The 19115-nt window shown below is 40.4% G+C and overlaps 2 protein-coding genes across 2 annotated transcripts; one reads left to right on the top strand and one right to left on the bottom strand.

Annotated features, from left to right (window-relative positions):
* Nucleotides 1-771: 771 nt before the first annotated feature.
* On the top strand, nt 772-15776 carry zgc:158403 (tetratricopeptide repeat protein 39A). The gene is made up of 18 exons (XM_004071849.5): nt 772-1041; nt 1690-1794; nt 3179-3310; nt 3589-3647; nt 6264-6331; nt 6516-6580; nt 6897-6996; nt 7066-7131; nt 7209-7317; nt 7410-7477; nt 8959-9018; nt 10433-10594; nt 10671-10762; nt 12274-12394; nt 12473-12584; nt 12668-12782; nt 12886-13002; nt 15097-15776. The coding sequence occupies exons 1-18, from the start codon at nt 1007-1009 to the stop codon at nt 15200-15202; spliced, it is 1692 nt and encodes a 563-aa protein (XP_004071897.1). The 5' UTR covers nt 772-1006; the 3' UTR covers nt 15203-15776.
* Nucleotides 15632-18483, bottom strand: gadd45gip1 (growth arrest and DNA-damage-inducible, gamma interacting protein 1). Its single transcript, XM_004071993.4, has 2 exons — nt 18061-18483; nt 15632-16094 (listed from the first exon to the last, which is right to left on the bottom strand). Exons 1-2 carry the CDS (start codon nt 18441-18443, stop codon nt 15803-15805), a joined length of 675 nt encoding a protein of 224 aa, XP_004072041.2. The 5' UTR covers nt 18444-18483; the 3' UTR covers nt 15632-15802.
* Nucleotides 18484-19115: the final 632 nt, after the last annotated feature.

The following is a 19115-nucleotide window of genomic DNA, read 5'->3' as shown; positions in this document are numbered from 1 at the left end:
GCGAAGCTGCATAGAAAGGCAGGACAATGTAAAATATCATCCAAACTTACCTTCTGATTGATGTTTAAATTCTTCATATTTGTTCTTTGTCTGTCTTTTTTCAGCGCCTGATGGATAAAGTCTCTTTGGCATGATGTTCTCGCTTTGATCATTGTGAGAAAATGCGCTCGTAAATGCACACTATGCCAGGCTAATACGCAATGATGTTGACCAATAATTGCTAAGAGTGGCGTAACGTCATTAATTGGGTTGCCAGATTGGTTTAGGTGTGTTGAAGTGGGGGATCATTAAAGTGCAGGCAACATTCTTTTGCACAACATTTAGTTTGGTAATGCTATGAAATGGGTTGCCAGATTTGGTCCTTTTTAATTTTTTTTCCGCCACCTCGGGGCTCTGGTGGTGACAGCGGGGCCCTACGCGGCTGCGTAATTTGCTTATAGAGAGGGTCAGCCATGCGTGTGAGGCCCTGTGACAGACTGGCGACCTGTAACTGCTTTTGCCCAACAGCAGGGATAGGCTCCAGCAACCCTGTAGCCACAGAAGGGATTCAGCGGGTTTAGAAAATGGATGGATTCATAGAATTTAGATTATTTGGAGGGAATCTTTAAAAATAGAAGAAAACTTTCAAATCGGAAATAAACCTCTTCTTCGCCAACCCATAATATACAATAATTTCTAAACTCACACTTATTAACGTTTTCTGACAGAGAATTAACCCTTTTTTTGTCATTAAAGTAACGCGTAAAGGTGGCTTTAGAGTTTCTTTCCCTCGTTGCTCTTCCTGTCGCTGGAGTGTGTGCGTGGCACAGAGGAGGAGTCACGCGCCCCTCGCTGCGTGACGCGCACGCCCAAGCTCGCGTCTCTTTTCTCAGAGTGCGAAGTGGCGTCTGCTTGATGAAGAGGAAGGAGCGCGGATGTGGTTGACGTGAGGACGTCGTTCCGCAGAGGGAACGCTGAATGCTGTGCCGCGGAGCTCCGGACAGGTGCGGCGGCTCTGAGCGCGAACATGGCCGATGGGAAACACGCGAGCGCGGCTGACAGGTGAGCGCAGCAGGTGGACGCGCTGATAAACAAACCCGACGACCAGATAACCATCCCCTCCTGCTAGAAGTAGCAGAAAACCTTGTTATTTGAGTTTTGCATTTAAATAAAGTTGGTTTTAATAATTTTGTCTTAGGTGACAACAAGAATGTGTTCTTCTTCTGCAAGTTAAAACAGTTTTGTTAAAACAAACGGTTGCTGTACAAAGAAGAACTATTTACATTCTGCCAGTCACCATGGGGCCGGTCATGGCTAATCACCAAACCAGTGATGTAACTCATGAAGTTTATTGCACAAGTGTTGTACTTTGCAGGAAAACTGCAAAAAACAAAAGTGCTTCCTGAATTTTTCAAACATATCCTGCATGTCACTAGTGCACCTGCTGTGGCCTGCAACCAATTCAATTCAATTTTATTTATATGGCCCAAATTCACAACAACAGTCGTCTCAGTGGGCTTTGTGAATCTTGTAAGGTAAACATACAATCAAAAAGGATCATAAATGGATAGAATTCAATAGGACAATACTAAAACTTTAACTAAACAGACTAAACTAAACTGGCATCCCTGCCCTAACCACACTGCAGGCATTCAGGTTTTGGTGCTTCAGCCTTTTTTCGGTTTGTCTTTGTGCTCCTCTGTGCCACAGATTCACAGAGACTGCGCTGAAAGAGTGCCTGGATGATTGTATGGAGGCCCTGGATCTCTTCCTTAACAACCGCTTCAATGAGAGTCTGGATAGGCTGCGACCAAGGTAACACTGTCATCCGCAGCCAGGAGCGGCGGCTCTGCAGGGATTTCCCATGCCTCTAAAGTCCGTCTCTGATCGTCTTTTGATCTATTTCTAAAGTGTTCCAAGTTGCCTTTAATTATGAGTATCCCTTGTGCTACCTTGTGGGGTCCAGATGACCCCACCCTTACATTGACGTGTTCTCCCTACCATGACAAAGGTGGATAAAGGTGGAAAGATTTCATGTAATCCATGGACACCAGTGAAGATCACAAATCATTGAAGAATGAGCGCACTGTCTTGTGGGGTCCAGATGACCCCACTCCCAACGTTAACGTGCCCTGGAGCCACAAGGGGTTTGCTGGTTTAGCCAAAATAAAAAACCTGCGCAGTTTATAGAACATAGCTTCTGCAGAGTGGCAGGAGTTAATTAGAAAACTGCATCATAAGTCTTGTCTTGAGTTGGAACCCCATCCCCTTCCCATCCCCCATAAATGAGAGCTCTCTGTCTACACACTTTCCCACCCCCCCAACCTAACGTCAGCAGTGCAGCAAAAAATGGCGAGCAATATTGGCGCTAACCAGCCGTACAGTTGTGAGCCAGATTCCAGCCCAGGGGAGGAAAACAAAGACAGACATGGATCCGTTTGTCTGTAAGTGGATGTTTCAGAATGGAGCGGAGCAGAAAGCTTGTGGCCCCGCCCAGAGTATTTTCTGCATCACAAATGAGCTTTTTTAAACACCATTTTGTTGTCTCCTCCTGATTTCACAACAATTTGAATATCAGAATATTCAAAAGTGCAATTCTGAGCTTAATTCTCCTTATATGTTCCAGAGCTCTGCATAACTTTAACTTTGTGGCCACGATTTAGTGCTCTGTGTGCAAAAATGAGCCTTTTCTAGCCACGATTTAGTGTTTCATGGCCATAAACTAACATTTTATTAGCATTTGCGCACACAAAGTACTAAATTAATTGACAAATTTTCAATTTAAAAGAACAGCGTGTCTTATTTTTTTAAAATTAAATTTCATTTTCATGGGGCTGGGTCTTTATAGCCGTCACTCTGGGTTTCCTGAGCACCCTGTTCCTCTTGTATGTCTCAGCATGACATCAGCAGTATTTGTCATGAGTGGTTCCAACTGTGAAGCAGAGCCCTGGCTGACAGCTATTCAGGTCTCCAGGATATCAAGTGTTTGCAGAAGCTGACGCCCAGATCCAACACCCTGCAGAATGTTGGCCCTGCAAAACAAACACAAGACGTGCTGGGAAGAAAGACCAGATAAAAAAAAAAAATGGAGGAAGATATTTGCTCTTATCTTTGCTGTGCAGGGAAATGTGCGGGCACACGCCAGCGGCCTGTGTTTGCTAGCATTGCATTATCCTGAGACTTTTTTTTTTTTTTCCAGAATCAATGAGAGCATGTACCACGCTCTCATCTACGCCACCGTGCTGGAAATGCAGGCCATGATGACTTTCCAACACGAAGACATTTGCAACGCTGGACGCACCATGAAGAACGCTCAGGACGTCTGTCAGAGGTCAGGAGGTTCTCCACGCCATCAGCACACTTTCTCATTTGACTGCATGTGAAAACAAGTCATCCGTTTTATGTGCAGCGCTGCTGCCTCTCCTGGAACCATCAGGGTTCATTTACATTTATGGCTTTTCTGTGACTCTGAAAGCAGTTTGACTGTGTTTGCATGAATGAATGACACATTTGGAGAGGGCATTAAAAAAGAACATTTTAATGTTGGATCAGTGAGTGAGAATAGATGCGCTTGCAGAAAAGATAAGTGGAAACCTTTTGGTGTTTTAGGTTTCGGCGGAAATCCTCAAGTTTGGCCAGTAAGTCGGCTGATGAGTCCCTCTCTGAAGGTACGAAAGCTTCAGAATCTAATCTACAAAACTTTATTTAAAAATGTATACATAAATACACATTTGTTATATTGCAGCATTGCCATAAATGCTGAAGAGCAGATTCATTTATTGACAGCAGAGTTTTCCATCTTTTAAAATTCAGAAAACCTTTTAATAAACTTGTATCTAGTACCTCTTTTTTAGATTCCTATTGTATTTGTATTTTAGCATCTGCCAAAATATATATATATATTTTTTTTCTTTTTCTAAGCTATATAGACTTAATGGTATAATCCAAATGACCCTCGTATACATAGGAGGCAAACATCTAACATCAAACGGCTCCATCCGATTGGACAGCAACTTGAAGGCGTACATCCATGTGGTCTAATGCATAAATGGTTTTATTTGATTTGTTACCATAAAACTGTTTTTGCACATTTTAGGTAACCATTTATTGCAGTTTTCACCATCTTTTGCGAAACCGATACTACACAGCTTGATATCGCGATAACGATATATCATTTGTATTTTTTGTTTTTGTTTTTTGGGGTTTTTTTGTGTACAGGCCTACTTAATGGTGTTTATATTCTATGAAGAATTGTCTCCTAAAGGGTTTCACCTAAAAAATATAAAGTTTTGTGTCACATAAGCTGTCTAAATCGGTGAAATATTGTCCTTTTTTTAATGTCTCTTTAAATCCCATAACCATTTTAGGATTCACTAAGCAGTGGGGGCCCACAGTGTTTTCTGTCCCACCTTCAAAATAATCCATCACTTTGAGTGACATGCGGGGAGGTTCACGGCTTGTGAGGACTGAAGTCATCAGTCGGATTTATAAACATATGAAATCTAAAGATGAACTTATTCACTGTTTGATTGGCAACAGTTAAAGTGTGTTGTTTAAAACTTCATTTCAAAATTTTTCTTCCGTTTATAAACTGCAGCATGGGGAAAAAAATCGCCAAAATTGTTATTATCGACTTACTTTTACTTTTAAATGCAGTCCATACGCCACTCCTGAAGAAACACGTGGATAACCTGTTTCTAGACATGTTCCTTTTCTTTCTTCAGTTTGAAAAGTCTCCCCATCTCAGTAGAGATCACTGCCAGAGGCGTGTCTCCATTTGGAAAAATAAAAGTAGAAGGTCTCACATCCATCGTTCAAAACGTTTGACAGATTCTGGGTTGAGCACCATCAAGCAGTAGGGATGTGGACTTCCAACAAGCTCACCCCTGATGGGTGAAAGTGGTTTCCATAGAAATGTTGACTCAGATGGAAACTGACCAATCAATACTTACCGACAAATACTGGTTCCAATATGGTGGCGTCCATATTTGTGACATCACAGTCACTCAGTCCAGTTCTCATTTAGAGTCAATGGTTTAAACACATCAAGGAAGTTTTTGATAATATCTTTTTTTTTTTTTTACTCTGTTGTTCTTGTGTACCTTTTGGCAAAGAAGCCCAAACAGCTTTCCTCCTTTTGAGCACATATGAACTTTTATTTGTACTGCAGGTTAATTTTTGTCACCTTTTCTGAGACAACTTCACGTTTTAAATGCTGTGCATGTCTCAGGGCGATGCCGGCAACGTCAGAATCTCTTTATCGCCCAAGAAATTTCCTCAAGAAGGAATAAAGTGATTGACAGATGGAGAAAAGAAAACTCTCATGAAAACGAACTAAAATATATGATTTTTATTAAAAATTTTAAAGACAAAAAAGAAGTAAAAGGCAATAAATTGTTATTTTAAAAAAAGCACAGGTTATGGATATTTAAAGTAAGAATAATCTTTTAATTAAAACTTTAAATATTGCATTGTTAGTGTGAAATGTTAAGCAAATTAAAACCAAACACAAAGAGGCCTATTTATGTGAAAAGGGGAGCTTTTAATCCGTCTTAGTAAAATCTTAATTATAAATTGAGACAGCAAGACTATAAAATATATTGCAGAAATGAGATTTAAATACGTAATATAAATGCAGGAAATAACGTATTATTAGGGTGGGAAAGGCAACTTTTGTTCCATTTTCAAATGATCTAACTAAAGAACCATTTTTATCATCAAAACATAAAAAACAGCTGCATGTTTTATATGTTTTTAAAAAAATATAGGGACTGAAGGGAATTATTTCACACTTTATTTTGTAGGTATTTAAATGACATTATTCAGTTGGGTTTTTCTAATTAGATTTGCGGATATAGACCACAATGCATTGTGTTTGAACAACTTTTGCAAAATAAATTTGTTTAAAAGTAATTTTCATCATCCGAACATCATAAATAGTCGTCAAATTCGTGAATCCGTAGGTCTTCACTGTGTGAAATAGGTGACGTCATATTTCCCGTTTAAAAAAAAATATATAAGAAAGTAGTGAGCGTGTTGTCCGAATTGCCTTTAAAATCCAGGGCACTACATAGTCCCGCACTATATAGTTTTTTTTTGTAATTGGGGATTAGGGTGGGAATTGGGACACAGCTAAAGTGATGGAAATAGTCGAGTCAAATCAAAGATGGCGGATGAAATCTCAGTCATTTGAAAGTGATCCGCTGTTCGTTCAGATCAGAATGTGGACCAAAAGTGTCTTTAAGTGTGTCTGCTTTGTGATGTTGCTCATTGTGTGTTTGCAGTGGAGCTCCACGCTGAAGTGTGTTTTGCAGAGTGTCAACTACAAAGAGCTGCTCTCACCTTCCTGCAGGTGCAAAACTCTCAACACACCTGAACCCGAGCAAGCACATTTCTCAGAGGGTGCAAAGTCAAAGATGCTGGAAGCATCTCTGCATTCATGCTACACTCGCGGTGGAGTCACTTCCCTAACGTGACATTGTTCCCTGCAGACAATTTTGAATAACTATTTTCAGATCAATACTCTGTTTTTGCAGGATGAGAGCATGGTCAGTTTCATCAAAGGAGGCATGAAAGTGCGAAACAGTTACCTCATATACAAGTAAGCAATGGATGACAAACCTGGGAAATAATTTCAGATGGGGCTTGAAATGCATTTCTGGCTTTATTCTCCCTCTCCAATCATCTCTTGATCTATTTTCAAAGCTTAGCTTTTCAAAGGTTTAGTTGAATTTTAGTTCGTTCCTCTGCTCAGAAATGTCCTAAAAGTCTTCTTCACGCTAGCAGAGATGAGCGGATTTAGCCTGAAGAGGCTTCTGTGAAAAGCAGAAAGATGGAAGTTGTGTAGCATTGAAAGTGTTCAAAATGTTTTGATCTTCTCTGCTTTTTTGTATTTTTTAATTCTTTTCATCATCCAGGGATCTTCATTCCTTCATAAAATCTCACAGCTGTCTCAAAGGACCGTGCCACGTTCACTTAGAGGGAGGCATATCATTTGGTGTTGGTGCTTTTAATTTGGTAAGTTGCCCCCATCCCTTGCCTTTAATGCCGTGTTTGTCCACTTGACCGAGTCTTCCTCTCTTGCAGACGCTGTCGCTGTTTCCTCCTCGGATCCTCAGAGTGCTGGAGTTTGCAGGCTTCTCTGGAGACAAGGTGCAGAGCGGACACGTCATCCGTCATGGTTCCACTCAGAGATCCCAGTGTGATGGAGGTTTTTCCGCCTGTTCTAGGACTACGGCCTGTCTCTCTTGCGTGATGGTGCCACAGGGTTGAACCTGCGCTCCATGCTGTGTGTTCTGCTGCTGCTCTGCTACCACACCTTCCTCACGTTTGTTCTAGGTAGGCCTGCGCCAGGATTTCACTGCATCTGGTTATGAAAACCCTTTGGTCTTATGAAAGTTTTAGGAACCGTGTTTCTGTTTCATTTGCAGGAACTGGTGAAGGAGACGTGGCGGAGGCTGAAAGACTGTTGAAACCTTTCCGGCTTCGTTATCCTGAGGTGAGTAGAAATAAAAAGGGAACAAAAGACCTGTGATGACTTTCAAAAAATTTGCCCTTGAATTAAAGTTAAATTGAAGTATTTTCATATGTAAAGGAGAGATTCTGTGTCTTAATCGAGCCAGAATCCCGAGTTTAAGGCAAACCAGGAAGTACAAAATGTTGCAGTTCCTAAAAAGACCACTAGAGGCTGGTGTCAGATGAAGCAATTTCCCATTAACTTCTATTAAAAAGTCAAATTTATAACAGAAATAACAGTCTACAAAGCCTGCTGGGGGGTTTGATTAGAAATTAGTTTATTTGCACATGTAAGGGAGTGTTTTTTGATTGGTGAGTGGTTAAACCCAGTGGAGATTCAAACTCTACTTTGCCCCGCCTCTTTTGTGTTTGCTGAGTGTGTTTGCGGATTGAACTGAGTATCTATAGTATCGAAACAGAGGATGAAGTACTGATACTAGAGTGATAAGATTATACCACAAACACTGTACAGTAAATGTTTTTTAGTATTTCCTTGTTTATCGCAGGAGATGATCTTCATAAATAACCAATGATAGGTTAAATCTGCAAAGTAGGATTATAGACTTTTAAGGGTGTAAAGCTTCTCACTTCATACTTTCTACACTTTTCTCAGACAGACGTGAACTTTTTCACACTTTTCTCTCCAAGTTCAAACCTTCCTAGAAAAATAAATCTTGTATTAGAGAATAAAAAACAGAGATCCTATCGGGATCAAAGATTTTTGTAGATTTGTTGTGCAGCGTCTCTGGACAGAAGGCATGACACAAAAGAGATTGATTGACAAGATCAACAGCCAATCAGAATGCAGAACACAATGCGCTGTTTAAAAAGCCTTAAAAAAGCACGCAAAGTTGCACTACAAAAAAAAATCAGCGAAAGGTGAACCGCGATGTAGCAAGGTTAACATTCTACATGTTTGGGTGTAACGCTATACAAAGATCAGTTTTAGAGGACATGAGGGAATTTACCAGCTACATGGAGATTTGACTGAAAGCAGCCGCAGTTACAGCATAGTTGAATACATCTCAGAACACAGCTGCATACTAAACTTTAAATAATATATAGAATATGAAAAGAACAGGACAATGTGTGCAGAAGACTTGGTGACTCATTTGCGTGCTCTTTGTGATGTTTCCATCCTTCTCAGCTGAGGAAAGCTCTTTGACCTTTCCTGAAGACATTTCCAAGCAACCATGTCTATCACTTCATCAGAAACCAACTCCACCTTCCACTCATACCGTCCCTCCTGTCTTCCACACAGAAATCCGCAAAAGCCTTGATTTCATTTCTCGCTCTTCTCCTGACTCACACGCTTGTAAATCCTCCGTTTCCACTCCACCTTGTACCCACACGCCAGCCCATCCCAGATAGCAAACTGCATCTCCAGTGCAGTGCGTGCTGAAGAACCATCCGCTCACAGCTCCACAGGGACTGAACTGTTCATATGTTGTGTGTTCTGTCCAGGGGGCCATCTTTCTTTTCTTTGCTGGGAGAATCGAGGAGATCAAAGGAAACATCGATGAGGCGAGTGCATGAACGTTTTGTTATCTTTGTGATGGCAGCTCCAGGTCTGCTGGAGGTTTCTACTTCGTCATTTTCTAAGACAGCTGTCCTTCCCCATGGGCTACCATAAAGCGGAAAAAGATAATCACATTAACGAGAATAAAGTCATAGAATTACGATAAAAAAAACCTTCTAGTTTTCCTCGACTGAAGTCATCAGGAGAAAAAAAATAAGTCTAAATTTTACAGGAATAAGGCCATAAAAATTTGAGATTTTTTTTAATTTTATGAGAATAAAAACATAAAATTATGAGAAAAAAGTTGACATAAAATTTTACTCGTAGAATTACAAATAAATCTGAGAATAAAGTTATAATTTCATAAATTATAAATTTACAGGATTAGAGTCATGAGGCAAACGTCTGTTTAAGGAAAACATGAAGACAGAAAAGAGGAAATACTGTGATTCAGTCTGTAGAGTGCATTGAAAGTGGTTACTTTGGTTTCACAGATAAATAAATAAATAGTCTTTTAGCGAGTCAAAATATTTTAGTTACAAATATGACTTTAAAAAGAATTTGCAGGAAACTGGCCCCCTCTAGATGAAGATTCTTGACACACAAGTAATTTATTTTCTGGGGGAGTATCGTTTACGTCGTTTACGTCGTCTGCTGTATGGTCGCAACATTCTAGCCTGTATTTTCGAAAAAAATGTGTCTTTTAGGTTGTGAAATTGTAATTTTTTTAATACTATTACACGATTGATCTCATAAAATGACTACTTTTTGCATAGAACTCACAAGTGAAGTTTGGGTCAAATTAAGAACTTTCCCTCATAAATATACAACTTTATTCTCATTAAATTACGACCTTTTTCTCTTTGATTTTTCACTTTATTCTTGTAAATTTTTTTGCTCTTTTTTCTCATAAAGTTACACATTTTTTCTAATAAAATTTACGACTTTTCTGATGCATTTACAGCTTTATTTTCATAAATTTAAACCCTTTATTTGGTAAATTTATGACTTAATTCTGGTAAAGTTATGTCTTTTCCTCTTAAAAATTTACAGTGTTATTCTGGAAAAGTTGCACTTTTCTTGTCATAAAATTCACAACCTAATATGACAAATTACGACTCTAGTTTAGTAAAATAACTAATTTTATGACTTTATTCTTGTACATTTTTATGGTGTCCCTAATATTCTGTCATACAGTTCACTTTAAGAGACCTAAAAAGTAAAAACTGCGTAGTCTTTGGAGCAAATTGGATTTCATCAGTCACATGACTTGAACTCAAACATGACTTAATACTTTTTTACTGGTATGCGAGTGTAGACACACTTTTGTGACGTGCCACTTTCTGAATTGGGTGGAATAAATCGCAGTTTAGTTTTCACAGATTGAAAGGAGCATTGAACCTCCTTCTGCTGTCCCAGGCTGTAGCATGTTTTGAAAACGGCTGCAGGGCGCAGCAAACATGGAAGCAGTTTCACCACATGTGCTACTGGGAGCTGATGTGGTGCTTCACCTACAAGCGCGTGTGGAGGGTAGCCTACTTCTACGCGGACCTGCTGAGCAAGGAGAGCCGCTGGTCCAAGGTACTAAAGACGGGAACGTTGAATGCCGCTGTGAGTTTTGGGATGGGAATGGATGCTGTGTTTCTGCTCCTGTCAGGCCATGTACGTCTACATGAAAGCTGCTTACCTCAGCATGCTACCTGCTGATGAGGCCAGGCCTTTTGGGGAGGATGAGGTCAAGCTCTTCAGGTAAACAAGTCTCTTTTTTTTATCTTTGTCTTGGGGTTCAGGATTAGAAATGTTTATTATTGTCTTCTTATCATGGCCTTCAGCAGTCATGGACAGCTAGGACCATTCTTCCGTCCTGCTGTACGTTTGAGCCAAAACTTTCCCTCATTCTCAAAAACTCAAACCCAAATGTGCACACGTCTAGGTATACCTGGTGAAATGTTGACTGAGCGAACAACTGTTTACTTTTAGGGTACATTTAAGCGACCACTTCAAATGAAAACGGTACGTATCTGCGCGTTTCAGGCTTCTACGTTGAAAACTCTTGTGTTCGCGCATTGCTACACGAATGTCTACGACTGTTTTCAGGCTCTGTGTAGAAATCACGTTGCCATTGAAGGTGAAAGACAAATCTTTGACCAGTCAGAGATTTGGATTTGGTAGTGATGTATGGATGGCGTCCCTATTAATTCACGAAGGTGCCAACCGTTTCAATATGGATCCGAAATTAATAATTACGGTTTGTGCCCGATGGAAATTTTATGAAACCAAGTTTATGTATTGGAAAAGAGCTGTGAAAAAAAAAAACCTGGAGCAAGATTCACCAGATTTCCCATCAAGCCTCTTCCTACTGTAGTAGGCGGTCGTGTGCTAGAAACGGTAGAAAAAGAAGAAGCCCCTCCCTGCTTCTCCAGTCTAAACACCCATAATGCTGCGTTCACTCTGGGTGAACGCAGCATTATGGGGCTTTTTTTTAAATCCACTAACAAATCCGATTTCAGCTATATCCAAATGAAGTTCTGGAAATATTATGGGATGGCCACAAGACTGAACACGTGGCAGCCAAATTTGTGTCAAAGTGTGAAATTTTTCAATATGCAAAACAAGAGTTTTTGTCCAAGTGATCTTTAAAAAGGTTTACATGCACATCACCAGGTTAAATCTTTGTTGACCTTTAACCCCAGAAGGAGGCTGCCATCTTGAATTTTCAACAAAAAAAAAAATCTTTAGGGATTTGAATTTATTGCTCCTAAATCCTCGAGCCTAATTGGAAAGCTATTTGGGGGGAAAAAAATAATGGTTTCATATTTATCATCCATAGCTATGTGTTTATCAGAGACAGTTGATGATGCTGAATGTAATACTGGTGCTTTTATAAACATGAAATTACTTTTCTTTTCTGAATTTTGATTGCTGTTTTTTCAGTAATTGTTTTGAATTTTTTTTTTTTTCATTGTTGTTGATGTGATTTGGACTTCAGGGCCACCGTAGAAAAACCTTCTCCAATCAAATCAAAGTTACTTTTATTTTTCTGGTCGGAACTTCCTTTGCTGGTGGAACACAGAGCAGAGACAAACAATTATTAGTAGAATCAGTAAAACACACACACCCTCAGTGAAGTACAGACAATAGATACTTTATTTATTATAATTATGATAATAATAAAAAAATGCTTAAGCAGAAACTGACTTAGCAGTTCAACAGTTGAACTGAGGTTGCTACAAACCTTCTCTCACCTTCTGCGTCTTCAGGATCGTGCCGACCCTCAAGCAGAAGATTGCAGGGAAGTCCCCCCCGACAGAGAAGTTTGCCATTCGTAAAGCCAGGCGCTACAAGGCCCCCCAGCCCATCAAGCTTCCCGTCCCAGTGCTGGTAAAACGCAGAGCAGGACACGAAAGTCGCCGTCCTCTGGACGTGGTTTGACGACGCGCTAAATGGCTTCCTTTCCAGGAGATGATGTACATGTGGAATGGTTTCAGCATGATCAGCAAAGAGGAGAGGTTGACCGATGGGATGCTGCACACTGTGATGGAGGCAGAGCGCACTCTGCTGGAATCTCCTGGTAATGCACTTCATTCCAAACCCCATCGTTTTCGGCGATTTTGCTTTCCAGAAACCTGACCGGGTTTTTTTCCCCCTCTGCAGAAAACGAGTATACGATGGACGACCGCTGCTTGCTGCACATGTTGAAGGGTCTGTGCTTTAAGAACAAAGGCCTCTTTCAGGCCGCAGAGGAATGCTTTAACAGAGTGTGCTCCAGGTCAGCTCCACCTTCATGATGCTTTTTGTCCGACACCTTGCAGCTTAGAATCAAGGCTTTTTTTCCAAGCAATGCTGTTCATGTCTGACGTGTGTGATTGCAGTGAGAAAAAGATCAAGTTTGACCACTATCTTGTTCCAAACTGCCTGGTGGAGCTCAGTCTGCTTTACATTGACCAAGGCAGAAGAGAGGAGGCCATCAAAACGCTGCATAAAGCCAAGTAAGTCTCTCCCTCACAGGATCCTTTGCCTTTTAGTGGCTTTTCTAGCTCTCTGAAACATTTTCCTACTCACAAAAACATCAAATGATGAACATGGAGTAAAATTAGAGCTCCATTCATTAGAGAAAATCGTCCTATTGGGATCTGAATTCATTATTCGCTCTAAAGCAGTGCTCCCAATATTTATGCCTGTCCGTAGGACAGTTAGTACCGGGCCGCAAAGGAAAAAAAACACAAACTATAGTGTATTTAGGTTAAAGGAGCTGCTCTGACCGCTAGAAACCCCCCAAGCTGGCAGAGTTAACAAAAAACAAACGTATTTAGAAAGTTTCTTCTGGCAGAAAAAGAGTCAGAGAGGAAACCCAAAACAAATCTGCTTTTAACAGACAAAAACCAGGAGTTTTTTCTCCAAATATGGATTCCTTGTGATCCCTCAGTTCTTCCCACAGACCATAATAATAATTCAGAATATTCAGTGAGCAGATGTCTAATGTTACGAGGATGCTGCCTATAACTTTGCCTTAAAAGTATTTATCCGTCACACCTTAAACGTCAGACGAGACTGAAGTTTGTGTCTGAATTTTTTAGCTTCCTTTTGAACAGATATGGCTTAAGGGAAGATCTAGAACATTTGAATGGTTTCTACACAAAATCTACTTTACAAATGTCGTCTGAACTAACGGCAGACATTTGACAGGGGATGAAGATAAACTGGAAGCTAAATAAAATCAGACGCCAACTTCAGCCTTTTCTGTGAAAATGTCGTCTAACATCAAACCGATCCAGGGCCGGAAAAACTGATCTAAAGAATGAGAGAACTTGAGGATTTGGAGGCCTTTTTTAGCACTGAGGTGAAATTCTAATAACAATGCTTGGACTATGGATCATTTCCAGAAGTATCCATCCATAAATTCACCTCCAAGCTTCTCATGCAAACAAAAAGCTGAAGCGTTCAAAACCGATGCCGACTACGATTCCGATCGGAAACAACAAATTATGATATGAATGTTGTTAAAATGAATTGTTATTCCTGAAGAACCTCCCCTCCAGCCAAAAAAAAAAAAGTTTTAATTACAATAAGGAGATACTTTTTTAGGACTCCTGTAATAAACTGAGCTTCTGCTGGTTTGGCTTTTTTAGCCGACTGAAAATATTTGCAGACTCCTAACTTAAAATCACTAAACCCTAAAAATAAACGTATAAAAATATTTAGGATATTTATTTTTAAATAGATCTGGGCGTGATCTTTGGTTGATAAGTGACCAAATTTTCAGCTAAATCAGTGTTTTTCAACCTTTTTCGGGCCAAGGCACACTTTATCCTTGACAAAAATCCCGCGGCACAACAGCATCCAAAAATGGAAAACAGGAGAAACTCATAGTCTGGATTAATCTACAGTCCCTCCACAATCTCACATGCATTTTTGTGATAATTGTGACAGAAAAAGCTGGAAGTTGCAGCTGTTTTTTCTAAAAGTTGTAATAAAAGTTATGTTAGTTTTCAGTTATGATTTTCAACTAAATTATTTGAAATTTGACCCTGATAGTTGTTTTTCCCCTCAGTTTATTAACATGAAATTTTATGTAACCTGACAAAAAAAACAAATATATCCTTTCTTAATAGTGATTTTTTAATATATTTATTTAAATTTTAGTCCAAAGGCAACTGTTTTTTTGCCTTTGCAAAGTATTTTATGATCTTTCATATTCCTGACAACTCAGTGTTTTATCAAGGACTGTTTGGATGAACAAAGAGCTGATATCCTGGAGATGGAAAATGTTTTTAGATCAGTGAAAATGGGTCATTTCCCACGGCACACCTGACCATCTCCCACGGCACACTGGTTGAAAAACTGAGCTAGAACGATTTAAAGAAATCAAAAGTATGTTTTTCTGTTGACAAAGGCGCCCATTTAATGAAGTATTTCAGCTTAAATACAGAAAAAAGGAAGAAAAAGAGCAGAAAAGTTCTTTTCTAGTGATTGTTAATTAATGGCCTCGTTATAAAACCTTCAAAAAAAGCAAAACCTCACTAATTTGGGAAACATTGAGCATGAATTGAATGTCTTGACTTTGGTTTCTGTTGAACTTTCAGGCATAACTACAAGGATTACTCCATGGAGTCTCGTACGCAGTTCAGGGTGCACGCCGCTCTGGCCAAGCTCAAAGCTGACCCCGGAGACGATGACGGCCACCTGTAAGGAGCCGCCCTCCTCCCCCACTGGAATCCAGGAGCGTTTTAACCCCCCCCGCACTCCCTGTTTGAAGTTCTCTGGATCTGTGCCTCAAGAAAGACGAGCTGGGAATCGAACGCCGAACGTGTTCAGCCAGGATACTGCAGCACCAACGTAGACCTGATCGGAGGAAATATTCTGAATCTATTTTGATCCGTAGATATGGGAGGCTTCATGAGATCTGAACAAACCTCTGCTCTATTTGCTCAGTTTGGATTCTTTCAGCCAAATGTTCAGGAGTTTTAAGTGGATCAAGAACGTATCCATCATTAATTTGGCAGAAATAAATTGTGCTTGTGGACATTCCTTTCATATTTTGTGCCTTAAAAGACCAGAGAAAACTTGAGTGCTTGTGGGGACCTTTGGGGCCTCTCCTAAATAAAACCAACCAAAGAGGCCGGAGCTGAAAAAGTTTATTTTTAAAAGGCATCAAAACAGCAGAAAAGACGTTTTTTCTCTGAAGCCTCTTATGAAGAGAACGGTAACCTAAAGAACAGTTTCATCTGGACTCTATAGATTGAATAAATACGTTTGAACAAAAGTGGATATTTGGTGGTTAAAGTCTGACTATGACGGGGCGGCGGGAGTTGGACCCGCGCCCGCCGTCTGCTCCTCTTTCTGTCTGCGCTTCAGGAGCTTCTTCTTCTTCTTCTCTTCCTTCTCGATTTCTGCCACCATCTCCAGGAACTTGGGGCTGCGGGGGTCCATGGTGGAGCCGAAGCGCTCCCTGGCCTCGGCCAGCAGCTTCTCCCGCCGCGCCTTCTCCTCCTTCTGCTTCTGTTTGGCCTCCCGCTTCTCTCGCCGCCAGTCCGCCACCATCTTGGGCATTTTGGCCATGTTTGCGGCGATGATTTTCTCTCTGTAAAAATAACAGATTTAAAGATCAATGCTGGAAAAAATCATCAAATGTGAAAGCTTACAGCTTAGAATTGTTTTTACAAAGAGTAAAGCAGGAGCTTTTGGGGGAATCGAACCCGTTTTGTAATTGTTGTTGGGACTTGTCCACCAGGTGTTTTAGATTACTCCTCCAACCGCCTGAGGTTAGACGGGAGGCTTCTACAGAGGATTCCTCAAGATTTAGACCTCATAGAAGAGACCAATGTTTTAACCCCAGCTATTCTCGATGCTTTTAGCAGTTTGTTTGTCCCTGACGGGTCAAAAAGACCCACAAGTTGTAACTGATGGGAACCACAAAGGGTGTCGCTGCACGTGGCGTCTGCGCATGTTCACTTCGCCATTGAAGAACTTGGTTTACACATTAGAAATGTTAGAATATGCATCACGGTGCTTTCTGGGATCGCTTATGCTTTGATTAGGAAAAAGCTGAAGTGGACATTTGGGAGCCAACGGCAGCTTTTTGAAAAGGTACATGATACGTTTGGCCATTGAGGAAAGAAACCCGCAACGTTCGCCGTTGTCTTACGCGTCACGTCACGATGAATAATGTAAATGAGTGCGGCTTCAAGCCCTAAATACAGCATAATTAACTGCACTTAACAGATGGAAAACATGTAATATCTTCTAAAAGATCGTCTAGATAATAATAAAAACTTCAGAATCATTTTTACAATGTCCTGTGACAAATGGATGGTGTTTAGAGCACAGATAGGAAGGATGTGGGATTTAAAAAAACCTTGATGCACCGACATGTGATTACAAAGTTTTCCCATCGTTTTCTAGCCGCAAAACAAAGGCGATCAGCAAGACGTAAAATATTAATAACTAGCTTCATTTTAGGTCTTTTGGCCTATTTTGTTTATTTCTGTGTTCGAAATTGGAACTTTTGTCTGTGGACCTTAGAAATTTTCTGGCTTGCGGTTCCTACAACTGAGATCTCTGTCTCTGAACAGAACGTTCTTCTCCAGCAGTCCCTCGCTGATCATCTTTTGATTTATTTTCAAAGTGTTCTTTTCATTATAATGATTTTTTAAGGCAAAATCTGAAAACCTGCAGTTTCTGCAGAGCGGCAGGAGTTCATCCGAAAATTGCCCCCCACCCCCCGCGTTGTGGGCGAGACTGTTGGAGTGGAGCAGCCCCGGCTTCCTTCCCATCACCCATCTGTTTTTACTCTCTCCCGTCAGCTTACAGCCCCTCACAGCTCCTAATGTAACGTTAGCAGGGCAATAAAAATGTTAATCAATATTGAAGCCGTCCGGCCCTAAAGTTTAGATCCAGATTCCAGCTCAGACCAGGAAAACTAAGACGTTCACGGATCTATTTGTCTGCAGGTGGATCAGAATGGAGCAGGAGGACTGTGGTCTGCCGATTGTAGCTGTGGGTCTTTTGGGAAGAATATAGATGCAGCAAAGTAGCCCAGACCATAACCATGCCTCCTCCGTGTTTCTTGGTAGAGATACTGTTTTTTTCTAAATATTTAATTGTGCTGATTAACCCAAAAGCTCAATTTTTTATCTCATCTGTCCAATAAACGTTCTCCTAAATCAGCTTCAACAGCTCCAAAACCAATTTAGTGAATGAAAAAAAAAACTACACAAAAACAGTCATGCAAGTGTTTTGAATAGTTATTAAAAATAGAAACTGTTTGCAAATGCATGATTTTAAGATGCTTAATACAGCAGGAGCTAAAAGTTGTCTCCTAAAACTGCATGAACGTGTTTTTAAATAATTGTTTATACGGTTCTAAAATGAATCCTTTTTTTGTTTATCTTCCTTACAAGTTCAGTCTTTTATTGATCGTTTGATTCTCTTTTCCAATAAGAAAAACAAACCCTTGATAAAGTCATAAATCAGACCAAACAGAACTAGATGATCAGGTGTTCGCAGACATTAGCTCTGTTAGCATTAGCCACATTAGCTTCACTCACTTCTCTCGCCGCTTCTCCGCCTCCTCTTTCTCCCGGGCTTCAATGTTCTTCAGCATCACTTCCAACGGAGGATGCCACTCGTTTTCTTCTGCGATTATTTTATCCAGCTCCGCGTGAGAGGGCCACAGAGAGGCAGGGTCGATGCCGGACGCGGATCCGTACCGGCCGAACAGCTTCCGGTCGTACTTGGCCGACTTCTGCCACTCCGGCGTGTTCTCGCTGTCCTTTTCGGGGATGTACGGATCTTTCAGGTTCAGTCTTAGTGGCTTGGGGTTGTAGCAAGCCGTCTGTAGCAGAAAACCACCTGGAGAAAAGGCATGCTTGCACGAAGAAGCCCTAAAAGATACCGATACTGTCCTCCTGCACAGCACGGACGCCGCCATGTTTACTGACAGTTCTTCTTCTTCTTCGCTTTGAAGGGTCTCATGATTCACGAATGGGGCATTGTCCGGGCATTGTGCCCTCTAGTGGACGTCGAGAGAACTGCAGGACCATTAGAAAACTGCAAACACATTTTTAATTAAAAAAAATAGTAATATTATATACTAAGCGACTGTGGAACAGATGGGACAAAATGTGAAAAAAAAATTAATAATTGAAATTCAAGTAGTATATTTTTTTTCGTTAATGTCATTCATAATTAAAAGAAAACGGAAAGACCATTCCTAATGAGCAATTTCTAACATTTCTCAGAAATCTATTATGTAGAATAAATCTAACTATATAAAATTTTTATAGGAAGGAAAGGATGAAACAATAAAATATACTACAGGTATTACAATACTACAAGCTAGTGGAAGAGAGTGTAAATAGATGGATAATGGGAAGTAGGGGTGGGCTTACTCCGCGGCAACAACTCAGAGGGGATTTTCTATTGATCTCCTGCTACTCTGCAGAAACTATGTCCTAGACCTAGAAAATGACCGTTTTCATTTTCTTTTGGGGGGGGCATTTGGCTTAATATTGTATAATCATAAATGAAAGACCACTGGGAATGCTTTGAAAGTAGACCAAAAGATGATCAAGGTGGGTCTGCAAATTAAATTTTTCATAGT

The sequence above is a fragment of the Oryzias latipes genome, chromosome 8 (genome assembly GCF_053564925.1).
Source record: "Oryzias latipes strain Hd-rR chromosome 8, Olatipes_Hd-rR_3.1".
NCBI lineage: Eukaryota > Metazoa > Chordata > Actinopteri > Beloniformes > Adrianichthyidae > Oryzias > Oryzias latipes.
Note: the sequence above shows the minus strand (reverse complement) of the source record. Positions and strands in the feature narration are given on the sequence as shown.